The 27,094-nt window shown below is 36.6% G+C and overlaps 1 protein-coding gene across 4 annotated transcripts in view; it reads right to left on the bottom strand.

Annotated features, from left to right (window-relative positions):
* Nucleotides 1–562: 562 nt before the first annotated feature.
* The window catches only part of SERPINI2 (serpin family I member 2), a 29,738-nt gene continuing 3,206 nt past the window's right edge, over nucleotides 563–27,094 (bottom strand). For 3 of the 4 annotated variants that reach the window (XM_024741881.1, XM_024741882.1, XM_024741883.1), the window contains exons 3-9: nucleotides 21,932–22,162; nucleotides 19,945–20,139; nucleotides 19,672–19,864; nucleotides 11,536–11,633; nucleotides 7,519–7,605; nucleotides 4,721–4,810; nucleotides 563–775 (exon numbers count right to left, since the gene is read on the bottom strand). In XM_024741881.1, coding sequence (XP_024597649.1) covers nucleotides 699–775; nucleotides 4,721–4,810; nucleotides 7,519–7,605; nucleotides 11,536–11,633; nucleotides 19,672–19,864; nucleotides 19,945–20,139; nucleotides 21,932–22,162 — 971 coding nt within the window. In that variant the 3' untranslated portion in view covers nucleotides 563–698. Of the gene's footprint in view, nucleotides 776–4,720; nucleotides 4,811–7,465; nucleotides 7,606–11,535; nucleotides 11,634–19,671; nucleotides 19,865–19,944; nucleotides 20,140–21,931; nucleotides 22,163–27,094 lie in introns of all 4 variants that reach the window. The other variant, XR_003002834.1, reaches the window with a different exon arrangement.

Here is a 27,094-nt window from a genome sequence, read left to right on the forward strand (position 1 = left end):
CGAAGTTCCAGAGAACTGAGTTGACAAGCCAAAAATATAAAGTTAGGCAGTGAAAATATATATCATCTTTCATTTCCTTTATATTATATGCCATCAAGGTGGTGACTTGAGGCATCAAAAAGAGAAAGAAACTAGACTTTTGACCTCTTGAATTTTAGGCTTCAGATTTAGAGATGATCAAACAAGGAGCCAGAAAAAAAAGGAATGGCAGGAGGAAAAAATGCTCTGACAGGGCTTCCCTGGTGGCGCAGTGGTTGAGAGTCCGCCTGCCGATGCAGGGGATATGGGTTCGTGCCCCGGTCCAGGAAGATCCCACATGCCGCGGAGCAGCTGGGCGCGTGAGCCATGGCTGCTGAGCCTGCGCGTCCGGAGCCTGTGCTCCGCAACGGGAGAAGCCACAACCGCAAAAAAAAAAGAATACAGACTTTGATATCTAAGACAGGAATCTGATATCTAAGCTATCTTAGATGGATTGTTCTACCATATCAATATTAATATCTTATGTAAGTTCACTACTTTTGATTCATGTATACTCTATAAAAATACAGAAAGAACAAAAACATTTAATGCATAATTTCATTTATTTATGAATACAGATTAATAAAGGCACAGTTTAAAACAGAAAAAGATATATAGAAAATATTTGATGAGGTTTTGACAATCAACTATTTTCCATATTCTGAGGCTGTGATTTTCATTCACAGTGAATCCAAATCTCTTGTCTTCATCTTCTGGGTGTCAGGATTTGTCACCCTTCCCATAAACAAAATTGAATCTAGGAAAAGAAAAAAAACTTTCGGAATTTCTGGAGAAAAAAATGACAATAATATTTCTTAATATTTTAACAAATCATTGTCTTTTTTTCTCTATATGGTAAATAAGCAATGTCTAATAGCAAAACCCACTCCTTTGTCTAAAATAGATAATTATATCATTATTAATCATTTTCTGATAATTTATGAAGTAAATTAACACCCACAACAGCTTGTCATGGAAAATGCATTAGTCCTGTTTTTCATAAAGGAAAGCAAAAATAAAGTGACAGAGAGGTGTTCTTCTAAATATAGAGACTCAGTCAGGCAAACTTAGAATAATAAAATGGTCATGAGCGTGGACGCATTTTAAATTTAAGGTATTAGCAGTCATCTCTTTATGCATGTAATATAAACCACTGGGGTTAAAAGTGCAGCTTCTCACATCTCTTCCTTCAGCTCTGAATCAAAGCTTACTGCTAAAGACAATATTTTCACATCTCTAGTGCTTTCAAATCCTCACCGGTGATATAGTATAAAGCATAAATTTAAACACGTAAACATCTATTTCCAGCCATTCTGTGTGTGCAAGTGAAAAGGAACTAAGAACTAGAGGACAAAACAGAAATAAATATATTAAAATACATTCACCTTTCTTTTCAACTAGGGTAAGGGAAGTGGCTCTATGTCAAGCGTTGCCTTGAGTTATGTCCCTTAAAGTCATATGTAATAAAGGTTTATTTCAAAAGTGATAAAATAAAATTTTACATTTTAAAGCTTACATGTATTTGAAATAACAATGGCAGAAATGAAATAAAAAGGAAGAACACTTTTTCATTAACTCCTTACTGCTCAGTCCAAAGACAGACACAGTCTTAGAAGAGTCAATAACATGGAAATAGACATCATCTCTAGCAGATTTTTTCTTTTTATGATTATAATTAATAATACTTTGCCTCAAAATTCTCAGAATAATTCCCAAAACACAAGAAAACAAAGACTCTATTTTTCAGATAGATAGAGATACATAAATAACTTCCTCAGGATGTATACTACATTTAGCCACAATAGGAATCAATAGTAACTCTTGTGTCTTTATAATTCTATGGCATTAAAGTGCTTATCAGAATTGCTTGCTTGGGGAATTTTTCAAGTAACTTTCATAGCAACTAACCTCACAAATTGAAGATAATAGTTTAAAGTTTTAAACACTGAGAAGTGTAGGACATTACATAAAAGCCATTTGTCCCAGCCTTTTTAATCTGTTTTTTTGACCAAGAGAACCACATTTTCAGTAGAGTCTTCATGCAATCACCAATCTACTCAGTACTAAATTGGACAGATTAGTGAAATCTTCCTTGACATAGTCACAGTGGACTCACAGGCAGGCTGAAGCAGAAATCATTGTTGTTTCCACATTTCTTTTCATGCCCACTTCTTAAAAAGTGTCCCTCATATTTAATCAATATAGTTATAAAACATCTCCATCAGATGGAAGCAGTTTTTACTTCATAATGTAAAAATACAATAACATAACCAAAGCTAATGACCTAGAAAAAAAGATTTCTTAGTGAATACCCTGCAGTCTGCTTCTCCCTTCAACCCACGTCCTGAAAAAGTTATAAACACAACATTTTTTTATTATGTATGGAGTACTGTCAGTTTCAAAACCATGATTCACTACTTTCTGAGAAATGGCACATTTCATGTAGCATCTTTGACAATTTTCTTCTGAAAGTCTCTAACACTGGCCTATACCCTCAGCCTAAAAGAAGAAAAATTGTTCTTCATTTCCCTAGAAGTTTGGCTTGGTAAGTGGTTTGGATGAATATACTGAAATACTTATGATAGGAAGTCAAATACTGATAGGAAAATACAAGTAATGTATGGATTTTGCATAAGAGGATTGTTTGACCAAAACAAAATTTAAAATTTAGGTAAAAATTGGTTGTACTAAATCTAAACTTATTCACCCTCATACTCCAGAAATTGTCAAATGAATATATTTTATATAAATCATTAAGCCATTTAGTAGTTTACTACACCATGCTACATCACCAGCTTCGTTAATCCCAATGATTTCTTCAGTTCATTTGTGAGAGGAAAAATAAATAAATCACTGAATGTGTATTGTCTTAAGGTAATAACCCATTCTACATTTTATGTGGCAACAATTTACAGCCTCCAATAAATGAGTGGCCATTCATTTTAAACAATACTTTAAGGGAGTAACCCTAGTTTAGAAAGTCTCATTACAATAGAGATCATAAAACAGTGGAAATAGTCATTAAGGGTCTGATAGTTAATTATTATCATAAATAAATAAATAAGTGAATTATTTTGGGTTTTGAATTTTCACTGCTGTTTAACTGATAGCTATTACATGTCCATAGTCATCAACTTGGAAAATAAAGAGTAAAACATCATTATGCTAAACACCATTATTTCCTAGTGCATTGAAGCCCAATGAACTTCATTTCTTTCTGTTCTCCATACTCAATAGTTACACACTGATGGCAAGAAGTTAGAGTTACCCTAAGGTTAAAGATGTAGAGATCAAATGACATACTCAGAATATCTCTTAACACTGACATCCACTACTAGAATTGAAATTGTGTTAATACAATCTCAGCAAATCTGAAACTGTCCCATTGTTTCCAAGATACAACTTTCAGAAAGGTTGTTCAGCATTAGTTTCATGGAACTTAAAAAAAGTGATTGATATATCCCTTAGGGAACCAATAATATCAGTATTGCTAGTTAATCTAACAGATTCAGATTCTGAAATTAACTCTGTCTCTTCTCCACATAAGACAATTTATATAGAGAAAATTTCCATTTTTCTTCCTTCATTTATTCAGTCGTTCACTTATTTACATTTATTGATGTATTCACAATGAACACTATGTACCAGGCAGTGTCACAGGTTTCATATATTCTTTTATTTAACTCTGTGAGATAAGTACTAATATTATGTTCAGATAGGAGGTGGGGAAAATAAGGTTTAGAAAGTATGTGACTTGTCTTACAACTATTAGTTCATTAAGCTGGGACTTGAACCCCAAGTCCAAACCTTCAGTCTCTAGGAGCACTGATATTAAGTGCAAGGTACTTTGCCAAATACTGGGCTGGATAAAGAAATGAATAAGATATAATCTCTTTTCCCCTGGTTTAGAGTCCTCACATGGGGTTATGACTCCTGAGAAGTCCTAAATATACACTTAAAGAAAGTTTCCTCACTGTATCCACATTTCTGGCCTCTCTTTCTCATAAGAGAAATTGCAAAAACATCTACTCAGACGATCTACATTTACATTGCCATTGTGTCTAACGCCAGTCCAATCGACTACTACCCCTACCTTTTGTGCCCCTACCTTTTGTTCATTATCTTTCACAATTGCCCAAATTGGAGATTTGGAATAATATTTGACTCCTCCATCCCACTCAGAGCCTATAGCTAGTCACTTATTCTTTTGGAATCTACCTAGGAAACCTTTCACAACTGTGCAACTTCCAACTTCCACTCCCATTGTGGCATCATTGAAAGAAAAGTTGACTTCTGAAACAAAAATGTCTTATTCTCACTACGCCACTTTTCAGTTGTATGACCTTAGACAAACTACACAACCTCTCTCTGAGCATCTATGTCTCTATTCATCAAATATCTAACTTACTGGAATGGTGTTAGCTGTGGAGATTGGTATTTAAAATCACCAGCACGTATAGTAACTATCTCGGCAGCTATTACTACTATTGCTCTATTTTAGGTCACTGTCATCTCTTAACACACAATGCCTGGTACAAAGCAAGCGCTCAAGAAACAGACACTAAAAACATTTTGAAAAAAATTAAAATAAATTCAATAAATTGAAATAACAAATGATCTCAGATGTATAGACTGAGATTAGCATCTAGGACTAAGTCTATTTAACTTAAGCAGTTCCTCCAGGGAATTCTCAAAAAGGTACCTGTTGGGTTATTCTTCATAATAAACAGAAACGGATGGTTTGCTATAAACTGGTTTCGAGGCAGACTCATGATCGCAGGGACGTGTATGCCTATGAAATAGAGACAACAGTTATTTAGATGTGCACATTAAAAGATCAGTAAAGAAAATATATCCATAATATCCATACTATTTTTTGTAGACAGAAAAGGTCATTTTGTTTGAGAAATTAACATGAGGAAAAATAACCATTTTCTAAATACAAAGAAATTTGGAATAAATGTAAAAATCAAAGATCAGAAGAATAAATATTGGATTACTCATTGAATAATTCTAACTTCACATTTATGCTCAATGAAGAAGAAAACCAAAACTTGTTTCAGTTTAGTGAAAGCAGTTGAAAATTTCATCTGTTAAGCAGTAACTTTCTGCTCACTTTTTATTTGTGTTATATGATTTATCTCATAATTTTTCAACTCCTAATTCCTATCCAGCTATGTTTGTACTTTATTTCTATTCTCCAGGCTTGTAGTAATCACATCTGACTTCAAATTTATTTTTTTTAACTTTTCCAAAATTATTCTGTGAGCTCAGAACTTTTAGGATTTGTGCTGTGAATGTGTATGGGATTTTTATTATGATATTAGAAGTTTGCTGCCTTGACAATTATTTACTATAATAATTTGTATCATGCTTCTCCATTGTGGCATTTATCAATATTTCAGAGTGGATAAATTTAAATGGCTGGATTGTTTTTCTTTCTAGATTAAGTATTCAGATGTTTTATTTACCAGTAATGTAGTAATTTTGTATATTTTTTCAGCCCTATGAAAATCATTTTTAAAATGCAACATGTGATCAGAATTGAAAAACAAACGTAGAGAAGGAAAAAACTATTCCTCTACACTTTTTGTTTGTAACTGGGGTGTGCAAATTAAACTGACAAAAGACAGATTAACAAAACCAATGGTTTTATTTTGTCTCCACACAGGAGCTTCACAGAAAAGAAGTGAATACCCAAAGAAGGGGTTATATCATTTTAACAAAAAGTGGTAAATTGTGGAGAAGTGACTACACAAAGGAAAAGGGGTTTGAGTGTCTAGGGGTGGTAAATTGTGGGAAGGTAAATGTATGGGGAAAATTAATGGTATATAAGGATTATTTAGTAAGGGTTTCTTATGCAGACTCATACCAGTGCCCACTTTCATCTCCTATGCCAAAGGTTCCTTCTCTTGGCATGGAAGACAAGAAGGGAGATACCTCCACAAGGGAAATCTATGCCCTGATTTTAGACATGTAGGAGGAGGGTAGAGAGTGTGATACATCAGGGTCACTGCTGATCCCTTGATGATTGTTACATCCTCTTAGAGAGCTCTACACTTAAAACAAGAGGCATCAGGTGATAGCAGGAAGAGTTCTGAACTTGAAGTCAGGGAACCTGATTTCAGTCCAAACCCTACTGTCTATTATTAGCATGACCTTAGGCAGACCACGTCACACGTGTGCCTGTTTCTTCACCGACATAATGAGAGGTTCAGACAATGATCTATAAGGACTCTTCCAATTCTGTGTAAAAGCAAGTGCAAAATTTGTCTACGTGAACTAGCAACTTCATCCCAAAGCCACCTTTGATTTCTCTAAGGATTGTAATAGCTCATCCCCTCCAATCTAAGTTCCTTGAGCACAGTAATGCAAAGTCCTTCAGGAGATGACAAAACAGTAGTGGGAGTCCAGTGTGCCCCACCCAGATGTCAAAATCCATCACCATTACATAGCGTTATAAATTAATCAAGAAATTAATAATGTGGATATAAATTTATCAATATGACTATTTAAAGGATGCATATCTTTTACATACAGGTTAAAGTCATGGTCTGAAGAATTAAAATAGACTTATGAGGAATTCATTAAAGTTGCCCTTCCATTTCTAATTCAATTTAAGGCTTTTCTCCAATTATTTTTTGGGTATTACTTTTACGCAGCACAGATACTATTCAAAATGTTCAAGGAAATATATCATTTGTTCAAGGAGGTATATCATAGAAGTGGTCCTCAAGCTGTAATATGCACACAAGTCACCAAGAGACCTCGGAAAATGCTGATGCTGGATTAGTAGGTCTGGAGTTGAGCCTGAGGTTCTGCATTTCTAACTAGTTCCCAAGGGGCACTGATGCTGCTGGTCTATGCATTACACTCGCAGTTGCAAGGATAGGCTCCAAGTCACTGGAGAGCAGTGTTTCTCAACCTGGGATTCACATTGTTATCACTTAGGGAAAGGTAAGAAAATACTGAAGGCTGAATCTCATCCGCAGAGATACCGATCTAATTATTTTGGGGCGCGGTCTGGGCACAGAATTTTTAAAAGCTTTTCAGCTGACCCTAACGTGCAGCTAAGTTCGAGAGCCATTGCCATAGAGATAACAAAAGTCACATTAGAAAAGTAGGGACTAAGAGTGCAAAGGAAGAATGAAATTAATACAATTTCTTACGAGTGAACATTCCTGAACAATCATGATTTCAGGTTTGAGCCTACAGTTTTCTCCACGGGTCCTATCTGCTAATGGGCAGGAAATCCAATTGACAAATAAGTAGATATCAGTAGATGAGCCTCAACTCGTAATCAAGTCCCTTCCCTTTTCTTTTGCCTTAAGCTCCAGCCGCACAGATGCATAAATAGCTTCTATAGCCATTTTCCCCTTCCTTCAGTGTACTGGACAGCACGAGGAGAAAAGGAGATCAGAGGACCACAAAGTGGCAGCATCCTCACGCTCATTTCCTCCAGTCCTTCCTCATGGCTTGCTGTGACATCATTTGTCCTACCGGTTGATGTTGCAGCTTCACTGCCATCTTCGTTTATCTCAAAGAAAACTTGTTGCATGACTTGGGAAACATACACCTCAGAGGAATCTGTAGGAAAATATGAAAGTGCATTGAAGGGTTAAAACTCAGGGCTATTACTTATTGGATCCCAGGTGAATTACATTTTCAAATGAACAAAGAAAAGGAAAAAATTCCAAACTCCTTCCAAGTTAGTTAATTTGCTAGAGATAAATGTGGTTTAGGTTTAGCTCTTGCAGAGACGATGTAGAGAAGATATGGAGAGACCAAGTTTAGCTCAGATATAAAGATAGAAGGCGATAAGCCTCAAATCAGGTACCCCACTAAGTGAAATATTTGAATGGACAAAGGGTTTTGCCTGCCTTAGTCATGGTCTACAGGCAAGATGAAAAAGGCTTTACAGATTTGAATTAATCCCACCCTATGTCTTCGACCTCAAAGCCAACTTGCCTTTTAAATTCCATATTGGGTTTTGATCTGAGTTTAGAACAAAATTTACTTTCCTTCAAGACTGATGAGGCGATAAAAGTCTAAAGAGCTTTTGTGTCATCTGTTACAAAATAGCTTCAGAGCTATGCTTTAAAACCTGTCAAATTTCTAGTGTAACATAGCGTCTTAATAACGTTTTGTTCTGCAGTGGAAACAAGCTGAGAGAGAAGGCCCCTCTCCTCCCCTTGGTGGAACTGATGTATGTGTGAAGCGTTTCTGGTATAGTGACCTGTGAAGAGTCTCCTTGAGAAGGGGGAGTGAAACCATGAGTTCAGAAGCCACCTGCCACCCCCCTGTGTCCAGACCAGATAGATCTGACGGTGTTCCTCAGAGAGACAACGGAAAGGTGGTCGTGAGTTCAGTGGTGGCGAAAGGGTGAGGAAAGGAAGGTGAGCCTTGAAACTTGAAGAGAAAGGAGCTTTGTCCCTCATGAGAGAAAGCTGATGTGATGCAGGTGGACTTCACCAAGACGACCGAATTTAGAAGGATTCATGAAGAAATAATTTAGTCAAGGGGAACCAGCTCTGACAGCTTACAGAAAAGTAAATCTCCTCAGGCAAGATAGACGTCATCAAAGGGTTATTTGCATAAAAATTGGCTTCCTAAAAATAACTCCAAACTGCTTGTAATGACTCTCTCTGGGCCCCTGATTACCTCTCATCCTCATCTACTACCCTCCTCTCCGGGTCCAGTAGCTCCAGCTACAAGGTCAAGCATCAAGACTTTAGCCCCACCTCTCCGTCTGCTTAAAATCCCTTTTCCCAGAACTTTCCCTGATTGGCTCCCTTGTTACTTAGGTCTCAGCAAAATGACACTTCCTCAAAGCAATTGTCCCTTCTCACCATGTCTAATTCTGCTCTTATCTGATCTAAATCTCTTTATCCCATGACTCTATTTTAGTTAATCCATAGCATCTATCACCTCACCATTTAATTAATTAATTACTTGTTAATTGTCCATCTGCCCTAACAGATGTAAACTTCATTAGAAGAGGGAATGTGTAGATTTTATTCAACTCTAGAAAACTGCCTGGCACATAGCTGGCTTTCAATAAATACTTACCAAATAAATAAATCAATGGATAAGGCTATGTCTAGTGATAGAAACATGTAAGATGGAGAAAAGGGGGCATCCACATCATTAGTGTGGGTTAACTAAGATGCAGGAGTGTGGCTTTTTAAGGTCATGCAAATAAGCATGTTCTTTTCCCACAACTGCCTGGAATAAGATGGGATTCACATATAGAGCACAGAGTAGATGACCAAGGGGCTCATGCAAAGAATGAAGACCGAAAAGCAGGGGGCTCATGCAAAGAATGAAGACCGAAAAGCAGGTTGGGGTGGAGTAGAGAATTTCACGCATGTGGTTTAGCACTGGCACCAGACCAAGTGACTCCCTGGCCATTAGACTGAGCAATTTGGTCTTCTGTATTCCATCTTACAAAGAGGGGGCCCGGTCTTGGAAAAAGAACAGGACTTGGGAGATGATAGATTAGAACAAGGGATCTGAACTTCATAAACTCACTGGTTTCTACATCTTTGCAATAATTCTTTCCCTTAATTTCCTGTGAAAATTCCAAGTATGTCTTTGTCAAGTTAAAAGGACAAGAAACTTTCAATAGCTTTGCTAGAAGATGTGCAAGTAAATATTAATGTGCCATTTACTCACTTTTTTTTTGTATTTAACATTTACTGAGTGTCCACTATATAATAGATGTTGAACAAGGTGATTTACATATATTCTTTTTTTCCACCACTATGAGATATTATCTCATTTAATAGATTAGAAAGTTGAAGTTCAGAAAGGTTAAATATTTTACCAAAGGTGACACAAGAAGTAATAACAGAAGTCAAATATTCATCATAAAGTTGCCAAAATAACTCTTTTGAAAACATTTCATTCAAAACTTGTGAATGACATGAGCATAAGATAGTGTCTCTTTTGTGTAACTATCACACAGCACTAGCACTGGACTGGTTCACAGTAGCCTTTAGCAAATGTTTATTGTCTACTTACAAATGGTAAGTAGGGATGGCAGGGAATTAATTCACTATTCTCCTGAAGACCAGAAATAGTGCCAGTCTTGACTGTGGTTGTTCTATTTCAGGCAATAAGACAGAACCAAAGAATCAAAGTAGTTAAAACAACTCAAATAGGCAACTCAGAGCAAAATATGTTGGACATTTATTCTTTTCTGTTCAGGGTTATTCTCTTGTACAAATTCTTTTATAAAGCATTTTGGAGGTATGTTCTTGATAAATCTTCTTGTAAAAGGAGATTTTATAGAAGTCACACATTTCTGGGAATTTGCAGAGTGAGTGGCTGTTTGAAAGTCTGAGGTATAGCAAGTGAGCTTCCGAAAGCCAGAAAGCAATCTAAGAGGAAGAGGTGTTTAAAAAATGGCTTGGTTTATTTCAAGTTGGTGAGGTGTCTGCATTCCAGGACACACTTAGATAGCATCCTGTTGCAGTATTTAATTTTGACTGTCTCATTCCTGATGCTGAGGAAATTGTCAGAGAAGTCAGATCTATCTGGCAGTGTGAGAACAGCAGCTAAATCATGCGTGAAGGTGATAATGAACAGCTATGTCACCTGTGTACCCCACCCACTTCCTCCGCCAGGAAAATTCATTCATTCTATTCATTTACTCACATAATTGATGAGTGCATAAATTAACGAATACTTCTCCAAAGCCCAAATTTTATATAGGAACACACAATAATGCTGGGTTATGATATCCAGCCCCATCAGACAGACAAGCCTGTATCATTAGGACTGTTGTGGTTCTTTTTTTTAATATATAAAACAGAAGACTGAATTTAAAAAAGGGTAGATAACTTAGGACAAATTGGCCCTCTTCATCCATTTTTTTTCTCTTTAGTTATTTTCGAACTAGTGGGTACTGCCAGGATGAGAAAAATTAAAGACTGTCTTGGGCTTTGTTGTGTAACTAAGTGTCTTAACTGTACACAATTTCCCAGGTGCCAGTTAGCATAAAAGCTCCATCTCCTCAGATATGTTGTCAGTCTCAAGCTAAATCTACAAACTGCAGCATTACAATTTCTAGATTGTGTTCATCACCCAGCAGCTTGTGGATGCCTATTTCATGGCCTCTAATATTACCGAATTAACATTTGCTAATTGGTTTATAAAAATTTTATTAGCTCTGCTTAGATGAGAGCCTCAAAGTTGTAATTCCCATTATTCAGATAAGGAAATCCAAACAGGGCTGGAATAAAAGCCCATATAATACTTTTCCTACACAGTCTCACTGTAAGCGTGGTTAGAAGTTATCTAACATTCTATAATGCTGTCTGACTTTCATTAAGCAAAACTACTTAAGTGCTAAATAGAGTGCTTGTTTACAGACAGCTTGACATGACTATGACGTTTATTCTCTGTGTATGTATCTTCTGGGGCCAAATGCTCCCTCAGTTTTAAGATCACTCAGTTAACATCATTACTAAGAAAACATTTACATGATAATATAAGAATAATTTTCCATATTACCTGTTATTCCAGAAAGGTCACAGCCAGCACTAAATATCTCAGTTATATTCAATGAATACAGAGCTTCTTTGAAGTCTAATTTTTGCTCTACTTTAAATCTGTTTTAAAAAATGAAGAGGAAAATTTTTGAAACACTGTACACATTTTCTACCAAAATGATTTTTATAAAATGGATGACTTGGAAGAGATTTTATTGTGAAATATTTTGTTTTCATTATCCCAGTTACGTTTCCTCACTTTTCACACCATTTTTCCCCAGCTCCACTGAGGAGTTCTGAGTTGCTAATAACTTGTTTCCCAGATAAATGGTTGGCTGGGAAGGGAGAAGCAAATACTCTATTTTTTGAAGTAACACCTAACAAAACAGGGTGAATTCTAGCTAAGTTTTCAATTATTTGCTTCTTCGCTAGAAATGTAAAGCTTCCCTCCAGCAACTATACACTCTCAGATTTTTCACAGCATCAAAGATGGTTCCTGGCAGGCATCCAAGAGACTATGAGCCAGAAACAGAAGCCAACGGTCCTCAGAGAAGATTGTTGGCTACTGAGGTACAGAGAGGGGGCATTAGAAACCTATGAGCCTTCCCATCCATTGTCACAGTTGATGTGACTTCCTTCAGTTTACAGACACACTTAACATCTTCCCCCAAAGCCCTGTATTTTACAGGTAAAAGATTGAAAGGGAACTAAATTCCTTTACAATAAAGTAAAAATTATAGGAAAAAAAAAAGCTGGCCAACACTTCTAATTCAGGGCCCTAAGTTAGGACTCCAGATTCTACGCAAGTCTCCAAGCCTCCATTTGCCTGAAGAGGGAGCTTCACCAAAGAATCTCAAAGATCCTCTCAGGTACTGATCTTCTATGATTCCAAGTCAACAGCAATCAGTGACCCTCACTTTCCCATTTCAATAAAAAGGGGGGCAGGGGGGGCGGAAAGAAGCTAGTACTTACTGGCTTTAGAGATGCTAAAAGAACCATTTACATTTACAACCAGGTTGGAGAATTTGTTTCTGAAAGAAAAGAGTCTAAAGTCCTCCAGCTACGTATATTTCCTGCCTCAGGGAAATCCCAGGACAGCTCCTGCCCAAGGAGCTCTGTCTGTGCCCTAGCTGGGTCTTTGCCCCTGTGCTCTCTGGTTTAGATGCAGACACGATTGCCCAAGCACAGGATCCTTGCTTAGCTAACAGGTAGGCCCACATCTGGGGCTAGAAATTAGCTTGTGCAATCAGTCTAATTAGATCATTGTTTTAATTGCCAAATACTGAACAAGCTTCTTAATTATAGTTCTTCCAAACAAGGAACATGCTGTGGCAAAAATTTACTGGCCCTAAATTATTTCTTGGTAAAATATTATGCCCTTTTGGAAGATGTTTATTCATTCAGAACCCTAGCTAACTGGAGATGGACACAACTCAACATGCACATTAAAACCTACTGATAATGAAAATAACTTGTTTTATGCCAATCATTTTCAACTTCTTCCTTTTAACTTCCTGCTAAGAAAGATAATATGCAGCATGATGGCTTTGAGGCTTTGGGGTTGTTCTTTTTTTCTATTTTCATTACCACACTTTTTTTATACTGAATGGAGTACGGGCTTCTAAAAGGTTGAGGAACAATGCTCTAGTCCACCCATAATTTGGCTATTTTTAGTATAATAGTGCAATGATTTGGGGATAATGACAAGAATACTGCAAGACTTATTACAACCTCTAATAAGGTCTAATCATACCAGAGAGTCATTTAAGTAACAGTCTTTCTCATAACATAGTCCAATGAAACCTACGGTGATAGAAACCCATTCAACCATTTAATAAAAGTATAATCTATGGCCGATTTCTAATTAGCCATAATTATTGGAGCCATGAGTAGCCAGGTGTGAAGTATGCAGGTCCCTTCCCAGTCAGAGCTAATGTGCTAACTTCCACTGCCTTCTAATCTAAATATAATCCAAAATCGTAATCTCGATCAATACAATATGTGCAGTGTTAATTGTGTCCCTCTTCCAAATTTTGTGGATCTTAATATTTATTCTAGATGTGGTTCATTTCCTCTTTTCCTTGACTCTCCTCTAAAATTGTCCAAAAAAATACAGCTAAAGGTAAAAGAATGAGTAGCAAAAGGACTGGGTAGACGATGACCAACCAATCATGAAATGAATGTTGTAGCATATGTAAATATTATCTGCCTCCTTAAAAGGTAACAGTTTACTGCCACAGGCTACCATTGTGCTTAAAGGGGTCTCACACAGGTTAAAGCTGCAGAAAACAAAGGAACACAATTCCGAATTTCTTTTTTTTTTTTTTTTTTTTTTTTTTTTTTTGCGGTACGCGGGCCTCTCACTGTTGTGACCTCTCCCGTTGCGGAGCAACAGGCTCCGGACGCGCAGGCTCAGCGGCCATGGCTCACGGGCCCAGCAGCTCCGCGGCATGTGGGATCTTCCCTGACCGGGGCGCGAACCCGCGTTCCCTGCACCGGCAGGTGGTCTCTCTACCACTGCGCCACCAGGGAAGCCCCAATTCAGGATTTCTGTTTGAAGAAGGAGTCCCTCCTGGTCTGCAGGCTCTACTGTGGATTGGTGTTGTCCCTTTCTTCTCCTTTATACCCAGGACTCTTGTTTAATGACAAAATGTCTTCAGCTGATTTCCCTCAAGGTTCCTGTCCTTATTGTTTGGAATTCCACTTTTGATACAGTGGGCTTGAGTCATCTTTGGAAGGTTCAGGCTTAGAAACAACCAAGTCTTAGGGCTGCCCACAAGGATAAAAATATAACACAATCCTTGACAGTGGTGGACTTGGACTATTATGTGAGTACATAGTAGTTTCTGGTCACGTGTGTGTGTGTGTGTGTGTGTGTGTGTGTGTGTGAAATATTCCATTGGCCTCAAGAGCTGAATTAAAAATGCTTTCTGTCACATAGGAAACATATGTGGACAATGCTTAATGTAAACTTGGATTCCAATTTGTATCAGTGTTTGATAGGCTAAAGTGAAAGAACATTTAGAATCATCATTGCAGCTGGTCATGACTTATCTATTCTCACACCCAGCCGCATTTTCCCTGAGGTCACTTTCTCTCACCCACACACAGTTCACATTCACACACTTAGAGATCCAAAGCTGTTTGTTTGGGATTGACGTATATACACTACTATGCATGAAGTAGTTGGCTGGTGAGTGCCTACTGTATAGCACAGGGGGAAAAAAAAGGTACAATCTGTTTGCAGGACATATATTAAGTTAACCTGAAAAATGCATTCAAATATACATTAGGTGCAGACAAATACTGTTTGATTCCACTTATTTGAGGTACCTAGAATAGTCAAATTCACAGAGTCAGAAAGTACACTGGTCGATGCCAGGGGCCGGGAGATGGGGCGGTGGGGAGGCAGAATGGGGAGTTAGTGTTTAAAGGGGACAGAGTTTCAGTTTAGGAAGGTGAAAAATTTGGGAGATGGATGATGGTGAGAGTTAGACAACAATGTGAATGTACTTACTGCCACTGAACTGTGCAGTTAGATATGGTTAAAATAGTATGTCTTATATTATGTGACTTTTACCACAATAAAAAAACATTTAAAAATAAAATAAAAGAGTAGTATTTTGAAATACAAATAGCTACAGTTACAGCAGCTAATAATAGTAATTAGCTACCATTACTGACTGCTTGGAACTATACTAAGTTTTTTACATATATTATATCATTTAATCCTTTAAATGACTTTATGAGGTACAGAGTAGTAGTATCGATTTGCAGATGTGGAAGCTGAGGGTGTGAAAATTTAAGTAACTTTCCCAAGGCTAAATAGCTGCTCAGAGGTGGAGCTGGGATTTAAATCCAGAACTGTCAGACTCTAAGATCATGTTCTTCACCACTGTACATACCCCTTCTGAGTGTGTCTCAATAATTGTGCAAAACAGCACTCACAGTCAGTAGAGAACTTCCCAGAGATGCTTCCTTGTAGGAGCAAATGGCTTTGCTCAGTGGGATCCACCAACTTGCTAATTACATTGCATACAACATCCTGAGGTTAAGCAGGGATACTGGTCAAAGAAAAGAACAAAGCCCACCAAAGACAAAGGCCACTGAGCTAACCAACCACCAATTCCCAAGGGAATCCTGACTTCTTATTCAGTCCCACTCCCCTGTCTAGAAATGAGCTGGTCTCTGGGGGAATCTCTTAGAACTAGATTTCCTGGGATTATTCCAAACCTCCTAAGCACTTCTCTCTTCCCTTTCGGATGTTGAGGTCGGATAGCATCGGCTAATCCAGTGCTAAAACCTCTAAATCACATGGGATCGTGCAGGAGAGAGACATCAGGTAGACATCAGACCCACCCCTCACCACCACCACACACAGACAGGGCCATGTTCTGAGTCTGTGGATGAAGAATTGTACCCAGAAAATGGCAATGGGCCCCCCCAGGACTTTGCGCAATCTTTAGATTGCATTATTTGGTCAAGTGAACCCAGTACCTTAGTAGGTTTACATTTTCTACACCTCAGCAGCTATCTAGAAAAGCAAGTTCCTAACTCATTCCCATGTATTATCTTTTCTATTTGGCAGGCAAGCAGGGAGGAGAAAGAAATAGAAAATATAGAAAAGGAAAAACAAAGTGTTCATAATGCCATAACCCTATTACAACTAATGTTAACATTTTGGTAAATTTCCTTTGTTTCTTTCTGTAGATTTGTTTCTTTACATAGCTGTAATCATTGTAAAAATTTTTTAATCCAGTTTTTTTTCTATTAAAATATACCATAATTTTTTCTCATTATCCCAGCCTCCATATCTATCATTGTTATTGGCTAGGTTACATTCTACCACACTTTTCTTAAAATTCGTTTACTGTTGAACTTTTATATTATTTCTGTATTTTTTCAAAATAAACAATGCTGTGATAAAAAAAAAATCTTTGGTGCCTGGAATTTGTTTGGAAAAGGTGGTACAACTGCCAACTAATGTTTCTGCTTCCATATAACTGAAGATTTGATTTCACCTTTTAAGGCAAGTTCTTCATTTGTTTGGGAAAAGCAACGTAGTGAGCTTTTTTAATGCAAATAGAACCCCTGGGATGGAGATGGAAAAGTTTGAGATGATGAGAGTGGAATGAATCTGTTCTACCCCACATGAAGATGTTGTTTTCACTAAGGGTTGAAATCTACTGTTATAGATTCCTATTACAACTAGGAATCTTAGAGGGGATGGAAGAAAATCTGTGTTACCTTCATTTTATGCTAGGAAAAGTTTGAGGACTCTGGATGCTGGGTAGGATGGAGATGGGAAAGACACCCCTTTTGGGTGAGTGGGCCCTGGCACCATGACAATGGCAGGCTAAGGATAATAATGGACAGGGGAAGACTCCCTGGTACAAGAAATGACCTACATTCCAGGAATATTCATCCCTGAAACCTGGTTTTAAATTTCTTTTCACCTTGTAAGCCCTTTTTATTTTTAGGTTTCAGTAAAGTTTGGTTAAACATTGAAGTTGCTCTTACTTGTAGTAGCTTGCCAAGGGCTACCTTAACAAATTACCACAAACTATATGGCTTAAATAACAGAAATGTATTGTCTCACAGTTCTGGAGTTTAGAAGTCCAAAATCAAGGTGTCTGCAGCATTGGTTCCCTCTGAGAGCTGTGAGGGAAAGATCTGTTCCAGGCCTCTCCCCTTGGCTTGTAGATGGCCATCTTCTCCCTATGTCTCTTCACATCATCTTCCCTCCCTGTGTATCTTTGTATCCAAATTCCTCCTTTTTATGACTCCATCCATACTGGATTAGGGCCACACGAATGACTTCTCTTTAACTTGATTACCTCTACAAAGACTCTTATCTCCAAATAAGGCCACATTCTGAGGTAGTGGGAGTTAGCATTTCAACATGCGAATTTGGAGAGCTCATAATTCAACACATAGTTGTTCCTGGGCAAATTAAAAGCAAAGTCCGTGTCCACACTATGGGAGAAGTTGTATGAGAATGGCTACAGTTTGGAGTGGCTGATAACAGGGCCAAGCAGTCTGGAAAAGCTGTCCAGACTACAGTAGTCTAGGCAGATTTGTGGACTGTGAACCATTCCTGTTGGGATTCCTAAAATGTTAGAGAAGGGAATTCTGAAAAAAGCCTGTATTTCCTATTGTCAATTCAGTTTGGAACTTATACATTATTATCTAGGCATTTGTTATCTAGGCTAATGAAGATGAAGATACCTTAGTTATAGGTACCATTATCCCCATTTTGTACTAATAAAACCACAACTCAGGACATTAAGTGACTCTCCTAAGACCCCACTACAAGTACATAGCACAGACAGTTCTCAAACTCAGGGGTATTTTTGTGTGTGACCCCAAATATTAATCTTTCCAAAGGCAAAAGAGAGAGAGAAGTAAATTTGAAAGTAACCAATTCCAAAAATGATTATTTCTATGATCAATAGGTAAACTATCTATCACATACACCATTATATCCCTGGTGTTTGGCACATAGTAGGAGCTAAAAGAAATACTCTTTGAAAGACTGAATAACATCCAAGTATAGATTTACAGATGGTAGAGAACTGGAAGAGAGATTGGAAAGAGAGAGTCGATATTAGAGACATGAATAGTAAGGAACAAATAAAAGAGAGAAGAAGAGGAAATTTCTGAAAATGAAAGTCTGGTAAATATTATCTGGGGACAGAAGGAAAAAAGGTATAAGTCAGGGAGAGGAAAATTTCACAGAAAGAGAGAAAAATAAATAGAAGTAAGTAATGCCATAGGGGTTAAAGAAAGAAGGGTTTTCAAGAAAAAGGGGATGATTAAAAATATTTGGATCCAGAGCCCAGAGTCAGAGTGAGGGAATCATAGGATACCTCTTTCTCTAGGATATCAAGGAAGACAGAGGAAGAGAAGTTTAGCAAAAATGTACACAATTTTTGACATGAAGGGTAGAGAGGTGAGTTTGCATGCTAATATGTTTTCTTTAAGGAACAGGTAGTTGAGACATACATTGAGAGTAAGAGAATCAACATGAAGCAGTGCCTGGAGAGCAGAGGTAAAGTCTTGGTGAGGTGTTAGAAGAGAAAGTTCTCTGAAGAGAAAGACTACTAAGCTCCAGCCTCAGGGAGACCAGAGTGACTGATTTGGAGAGTTTTGCTTAACAAAATCAGTAGCTGGGAAGCAGGAGTACCTTGTTGAGGAGAGAACTACAGAAGGACAAAGACAAGGTGACAGAAATACTTAAAACATTTGGTGAGAGTACAATTGAAATAACTGGCTGGATCCCGGCTAAGTGGGAAAGTAAGGAAAAGTCAAGAGGGTGGAGAGGTGGAGAGCCAGGAAGGCCTTGATGAGTGTTTCAAGAAAAGTTTAGAAATGAAGGGACAGAAAATAATCTATTAGACATCTGTCTCTTTTTAGAAGTTCAGGTAGAGTGTGATTTATTTGGGCACCTCTTACTCTCTGAAGTTTCTCCTGTCTCCAGGAACCATGATATCAAAAAATTAGTGTTTATAATTATGGCTTCCTGAGATACACCTTTGTGATTTCCATTTTGTATTAACTATCTGAAATGACCCCAATATTTCATAATAGCTATAAACAGAAAGTAACTTTTAAAATTGTGTAAAAATTAAAAATTTTTAAATATTTATATAAATATATATACCCCAATAATAAAAAATGACCCTAGGATTTATATTTTAATGACTCTTACAGCACTATCTGTCAAAGGCACTTTTACATATCTTTTAATTGTAGAGTATCGCAAGAATCTTGGGGATTATATTTTCCTTAAACACAATAGAAGACAAAATATTTTAAATTCCAATCAGGAAAAAAAAGTTAGAGAAAGATAAGTTTGTATAATAAAAAGAATAATAATCCCCTTTAATCCCAGCATTCTGTTTTGAAGACTTACATTTCTTCATCTCTTTCAGAGAATATTGAGTACTTAAATTCCATCCTTGTCATGGCAAAGCAATGCTGGCAATGTTCAGACCTGCCTTTGTAACCATGAAGTAGAGTAACAACTCCAAACGGGTTCTTTTCTTTTTATGTTTGTCAATAGCTTTTTAGAGCATCGGTTACCTTTCAGCCGGCTACTCAAGTCCCTCTATAAGTGAAAACATAAGAACAAGAATGATAAAATGACATTACCAACCTAGGGAGGCTTATTTCCACTTCCTCTTCTTGCATCTCAGAGAACCACTGCAGGATTTGATGAGCAGTAATTAGCTTTTCCATTTCTTCTATGTTCACATCTTCTGCAGGAAGTATGATAATTAAACTAAACTCATCACCTTTGTAAGGTAATTCTAAAACCTGGTAGTTCATGGAGGACTCAGAAAAATAACCTGGAACAGAGAAAATAAAATATTAATATACTTGGCAATTCCCAAAATAGTGCTTTAGAGTGTGATTTTGTTCATATTACCATATTTTGTTCTCAGAAGAGTCTTCATCATCGGAATTTTGACTGCTGCACCATATTTCTGAGTGAAATTCATCAGCCTTGTGTCTTCTTTTCTAAATTTCTGTTTCCAATCCCCCTTGAAATAAATAGCATTCACCAAAACAAGCCGAGTCAGAGGGCCAAATTCCTCCCCTGAAAATATGTCTTTAATTTTTCCTGTGAAAGGAATAGAGGAAGAGGTGGGAAGAAATATGCAATAGTTATTCAAAGGAACTGCTTTAAATAGAATTAAAACAAAATTTTATTTTGCTAATCAACTAAAAACAGGGTGCTTTATCATTTAAACTTGGCAATTTTGAGAACAAAGGGGAGCTTTATTAAATATTTCACTTAGAAACAGGTACAAACAGGATTTCACTAGGAAACAGGAGGTACATGACTGTCTTAGGCAAATTTGGACAGCCTCTCTTTAGTGAGATTATTTGTGTAAATTGTTTTTCAGACAGAAAGAACAAAACCTAAGTCTCTCTTCCTGCATATTTGTCGGTGATTTTTAAACTTTATTTCAAGGTTCTTCAGCAGGTCAATCAGAATTAATACGTTAATGGTTCACTCAAATTCTCCACTCTTGCAGCTGCAGCCGCTGACCATTGGGAGAAGACAAGAATAAGGTTGCTAGTATGATTTTCCTCTTCTAAAAAACCAGTCTCCTGGACTTCCCTGATGGTGCAGTGGTTAAGAATCTGCCTGCCAACGCAGGGGATGACGGTTTGATCCCTGGTCCAGGAAGATCCCACCTGCCGCGGAGCAACTAAGCCCGTGCGCCACAACTACTGAGCCTGCGCTCTAGAGCCCACCAGCCACAACTACTGAGCCCGCGTGCCATGACTACTGAAGCCTGAGCACCTAGAGCCAGTTCCCCCACAACAAGAGAAGCCACCACAATGAGAAGCCCACACACCGCAAGGAAGAGTAACCCCCGCTCGCCGCAACTAGGGAAAGCCTGCGCATGGCAACGAAGACCCAACGCAGACAAAAATAAATTAATTAATTAATTTAAAAATAAATAAAAATAAAAAAAACAGTCTCCTATTTCTATGTCCAATGAGTATTTCCAAGCTGTGAGTCAACAGCATGATCAGGTGCCATGGAGCTGTCTAGGGATGTGTATCATTGTGTATCCCAATAATAGGACTTTCCTGTGAACACTGCTTGCAGCACCCAGCTCATATTTTCAACTTATGCTTCCCCATAGGAGGCTCCCCATGAAAAATACAGTGGCATCTTACACATCACAGTTTTTTGTAACAGAACAAATGAACAAAGAAACAAGCTACTATTAATTGAGGACCTGATATATGCTGTTCACTTCACATACATTTTTTTTAACCTTCCAATAATCCTGAAATGTTTTAATAGTATCCTCATTTTAAATGGAGCATAGTTTAGAACCTGTCAGAATTTGAACTCAGATCTGTATGAGTTTCATCTTGTGTTCTACTATGTCACTCAGTAGCACCTTTGGAATTTTTGCCAGCTTACACTTAAAGTTTAGATTACAACTTTATGACAGAACTATCAATATTTATTATGAAACATTAACACATCCAACTAACATGAGTTAATTATTTACAGTATATGTGGGAAAGAAGGCATCTGAGATGGACAGATCTAAGTTTTACCTGGCCAAAGATATTATTCCTGCTGCCATACTTAAAAATCCTATACTTAAACAAAAATTATTATTAAAATTCTTCCATCAAGAATTCTACAAATAGGTGTTTCTCTCAAACAAAAAATAATAATCTGTATACCTTTCAAAGCAGCTTACAATTTCTCTCTGTTTTACAATTTAGTATTAATTTGAATAACGGGAGAGCAAAATAGGAGATTTGATCCCTCTGAACCATAATTTAATAGGAAAATATTCAACCATTCTTTGCTTTAAGATATTAAAAACCATGAATACAATGGCAAATAATGACTTTATGAAAATGGGAAACTTTACCATCTGTTTTGCTTTCTACCCAGGTACTTATTGTCTCTGCACAAGCTTTTGCATTCTGAAAATCCACCAGTTTTATGGCACTCTGAAAAAATTCCTTGTTGCCATGGAGATACTGTTCTTTCACAGTGAATCCTTCTTGAAGGTAGAGGGCATTGGCAAGATTAAATGTAAATTCTTGTTTTTTCTCTGAGATGGCAGACAAAAATGACTTCAGCACAGAAAATTCTTCTCCTAAAAAATAATTATAATGTATACTGACATATTGAACAACATAAGAACAACAGCTTCTCAGCTTTGCTTCTAAACGCTCTGATTCATATCACCAGTTGTTGCACCCTTAGGTATAACTAACGATCCTTTATAAGTTAGTATAAATATTTTAAGCATTTATCTCCTGTGGAATATGCATTTTGTAGAGAAATCAGCTCTCATACAGGAAAAAAAAATGTCCATGCAAATTTGAAGTTTGTCAAAAACAAGAATATGCATTTAAACAGGCTGAAGGAAACTCCCTCTTTATAATCAAATTTAGCTCATTCTTAGTTGTTGGAAAGGTATCCTTAGAATCTCATTCTTTGCATAACATGCAATATTTATGAAAGAGGAATACTAATGAATGCTGATGGGGGCTAAGACAGTGATGAGCAATCATTTTCACTACTACTTTTATTTCAGCTTAAGAAAGAATTGCTCTCTTATGAGCAACTGTGCCTGTCCAAGTTTTGAAATTTATGAGGTACCCCTATAATTATCTCTGGAGATGCATAAGAATCAAAATTACCTATTTCTTCAGGTTCATGAATCTATATACTTTGGCTGTCTTTGTGAACCATAAAAATCTTTAACCATTCCAAATATAACCACTAGCCAAATGAGTCTGTCAGAGTCAGCTACTAATCACTGTTGGCCCATTACTTATTTATCACTGGGTCATTCTGACCACCATGTTTTCAGGAAGCTGTATGTGCTGTGAGAGAATTCAGCTCTGATCGTTACTCAGTGGTTTCCTATTTATTACCAGACAGCACCAATATTTTTCATTCCTTTCTGGCTTAATTCTGGAACTCAGCTGTTGAATCTGGGAACTGTATTTCAAATCCAAGGTTCCTTCAGAGCCTTTGTTTATTTTGAGTTAAATACTGAAAATACCGCTTTCATAACTTAAAAGTTGATTGCATGCAATTAATCTCTATTGAAGAAAACACAAATGGTTCATCATTGGGAGATGTCCATTGAATAAAGAGGGAAAATAAAGACTGAGAGGCACTTGCTATGAGGTGTCTATTGGAAATAAGGTGTGTAAGTGTGTGTGTAAACCTTTTGTCAGAGAGCTAGCAGTCCACAGGGCATTTTTGTGCAAATAAGAACTCATGCCCTCACTGAGTGGTGGTGGTAGGCTGCATGCCCATACCTTGTCCAGCTGAGTGGAGACTACATTTCAGTCCCCACTTGCCTCTTTGTCCTTGTGCTCTTGTGCAGATACAACCTACATAACCATAGAGCAGGCTTGGAAGGTATATTGCATCATATTTCAAACTCCATGATTCTCCATTTGTGGCGATATAGACACAGACATAAACAATTTTAGTTACAAAAACTTACTTCCATATGATTGGATATGAAGAATATCAATAATTCTTTACAACCCTGGAATTCCTTACATAAGGAAGAATGTTAATCTATTTTACTTGTTTATACAATGATTTCAGATGCAATCATTTCTTGCTATCGGAAGCTGAGAGAATATCTTAACAGCTGAGAACCTACAAAGAAGACTTTCTGAGGGAAGGCATAGAGCTTCTCCAAAAGAATTAAGTAAGGTCAGAAATAAAGTGGCAGAATTTGAAACCAATTTTCAGAAGTTTGTAATTTATGAACATCTTTACAGGAATGGGGAAAAAAGGAGAGGGGGAGAAAAAAATAGTTCCAACTCATTTGTCAGAGCAAATAAATTTATGTCATGTACTTAAGGTCTAAGACTGTTTGACAGTCAGCTGCCCTTTGATAAATCACTGGACTCAGAAGTCAATGAAAAAATGTCACCAGTAGCACAAGTTTGGAGAATATAAGGCATATAAAAATGCCTTATACATTTGATTTAATTTACAGATTAATAGTTTCTTTTAGCACAGATCAAAAAGAATACATATCCATGGCTCCTAGTAAGCAATGAGAATAAGTTTATTTCATTTCCTAAAATAGAGCCATGGAAAACGTACCAGTCATGGAGTGAATGTGACTTTTGGTTTGGTTGTACCAGACCTCCAAAAAAATGTTCTAAAATTTAGTACATGTTTATTTCTCCTGCTATTAAAAGCCCAAAGACCAAACCATGTGTACAATGTGAGAGATCCAAAGATGAAAACAAAGGCAGTCATAGAATTATAGATTATTTTAGCTGAAAGGTCCAGAGAAATCATCTAATCCAAACTCCTCTTTTTATAATGAGGAATCTAAAATCCAGAGAGAAAAAAAATAAAATTAAATAAATAAATAAAATCCAGAGAGATAAGATAACTTGAAAGGTGCCCAATCACAAGGTCATTTTGTATGCTTAACTGAGACAGGAGTTCATGCTCTTCTCTTTCTATAACCCTCTTGGAATAAAGAAGCACCTTTAAGTTAGTCTTCGATTAATAAGCAGCATCATTAGAGGCAAAGCAAAATGGAGTATTATCAGATGCTCAGTAAACTGGAGAAGGTAAATTCTGAGCCGACGCTTTGGCAATGGGGAAAGAAGGATAAGTGAGGATACTGAGAGCTCCAGTGGGGGTAGGGTGCTAGGAGTTGTATGCCCATCTGAAGAATAAGCAGTTTAGATGTGAAACAGGTTGGTAGCTGGAAAAGTAAAATATAGCCTGACTGAACAGATAGCACTGTTTGACAATCAGAGGGAATTGAAGGCAGGGCCAGGACCAAGATGGGTCAATGAGACACTCATTTTTGCATAAAATTTAAGGAGATGCCAACAAATTCAGTAATCAAGATAAATAATATTTTACTGCAATATATTTTTAAATCAATATTAACACAAAGAAATCCATGATGAATGAAATATAAAAATTTTAAATAAAGACAGGCTCATTGTTACTGATTTTTCTTTTTGTCTTGGGTTCCAATATGGCTCTGCTAGGCACTACCTTCTAATCTGTCATACCCTTTGTTCTACCCTTAACACCATTTTGCTTTTCTTTCTTTTCATCTTCCTGCACTTTTTCTCTCTGTTCCCTTCCTTAAGTCTGTCTTCTTTTTCTTTATTTCTTAATTTTCCCTTCCTTTTCTTATTTTCCAGAGTTTAATATTTCTATTTTCTCCCTTTCTGGTTGGTCTTCTTTTCTTTTTTGTACTTATCCTCCATCTGTGCTTCTTTCTCCCTCCCTTAACGAAGTATAATAGAAAGCAAGTTTGGTAGATTTTGTTACGTGTGTTAAAAGGTTAATGTTTAATTGTCCATATATACTCTTTCAAAGAAAATATTAAAATGTTCATTATTGCTCTTGTGACCTATAACCCTCAGGGAATCATTTTTAGAATTAGTTCTGGGCAAGTTACTCAACCTTTCTCTGACTTGGTATCCTCATCCGTATAGCAGGGTTATGTCTGACTCACAGAGTAACTGTGAGGATTAAATGAGATAAGCACATAAAACAGTGACTGGTACACTATATATATATATATATATATATATATATTTGATGATGTCATCATTATTATTACTATGATTATTATTATATTCACAATCCAGAGTTGTTAAGACTCCCATGTTCCTCTATAAGATGGATTCATTTAAAGTAATTTAAATTTCGGAGGCTCTAATTTTGCTAGTTTATCGTGGAATCAACTTTACATATCTTCATAAATGTTCTATTACTTTCCAAAGCAGTATCATGTGATATAAATGTTTCCGGGACTCTGTAGTGGGATTTGCTGAAATTAATACAGACAATGAAGACTAGATCTGCAACACAGTGGCTTCATTTTACATTATCTACAAAGGAAAACTCTTGCAATTAACTTCACTATCACCAACTTCTTTTCTACATAAAATTGCCTTTATTTAAAACGAAGCAAATAAAACCTTGTAAATAGTTTATTCAGAAAAACAATTTCCTAAAAATAACTACTCTGTGCTAAGGCAAACATACTGCAATTGGTTATACAGTCACTAAATGTCCAAATCAAAAATCTGGAAGTCACCTCTGATGTTTAGGACACAGTATCTGACAGTGATATAAACATTTTAAACTAAAATGGAAATTGGAAGCACAGGATAACCAGGGAGATGGAAAACTACCCCCTGAAATGGGATACCAGCACTAAAGCATCAACACAGTATCTCAGATAGGCCTTTGGGACACCAGAAAACAACTACTCACATGCAATGGGTTATATAAATGCTTCTTTGTTAAAATTTTCTTTAAAAACTATTCAATAAGCTTTTAAAATATATAAATGAATGCTTTTTCTTGGTCTCACTTAAGTGAAAAGGTTAAATTCTAATTAAAAACTAATCTTTAAAAGCTTACACAACAAAAAAAACAAACAAACAAAAAAAAACAAACAAACAAAAAAAAAAAGCTTACACAATAATAAGAGATGCACACAAAGATTTCTGGGTGAGGGTACTCACCGAAGCATTTTTATAAGAGAAGTATTGGATATTACCTAATGAAGAAGGGTTAGGTGAGTACGCAACAATGTTTTCATCAGAGGCAAAAAGACACAGCAATTAAAAACTACATTCTGAAGCAGTTGCATGATATGAAAAAATGATCAGGACACAGTAAGTGCTAGTAGAAGAATATGTGTATACAAATATATGGGTGTATATCTACTCATACACACACACACATGCACATACAACATAATCTCACTTAAAACTGGCTAAAACAGGCTAGAATAAAATATACAGACATAGTCACAATTTTTATGTGTATAGAATTAATTTTTTAATAAATTATTTTGGTAATATTTTCATTAAGAAACAATTATAATTATTTACATTGACAATTATTTGCATTTAAAATTCTCCATTTTATTATAATTTCATACTTTTCATAACTTTTTATATTTATTAAAGTTCTATGACCCTGAGCTTCTCTGAGAGTTTAAAAATAAATTTGGCCAGATCTTATCCAGTATAAATAATCATATGTAAGAATC

The sequence above is a fragment of the Neophocaena asiaeorientalis genome, unplaced genomic scaffold (assembly GCF_003031525.2).
Source record: "Neophocaena asiaeorientalis asiaeorientalis breed wild unplaced genomic scaffold, Neophocaena_asiaeorientalis_V1.1 scaffold211, whole genome shotgun sequence".
Lineage (NCBI taxonomy): Eukaryota > Metazoa > Chordata > Mammalia > Artiodactyla > Phocoenidae > Neophocaena > Neophocaena asiaeorientalis.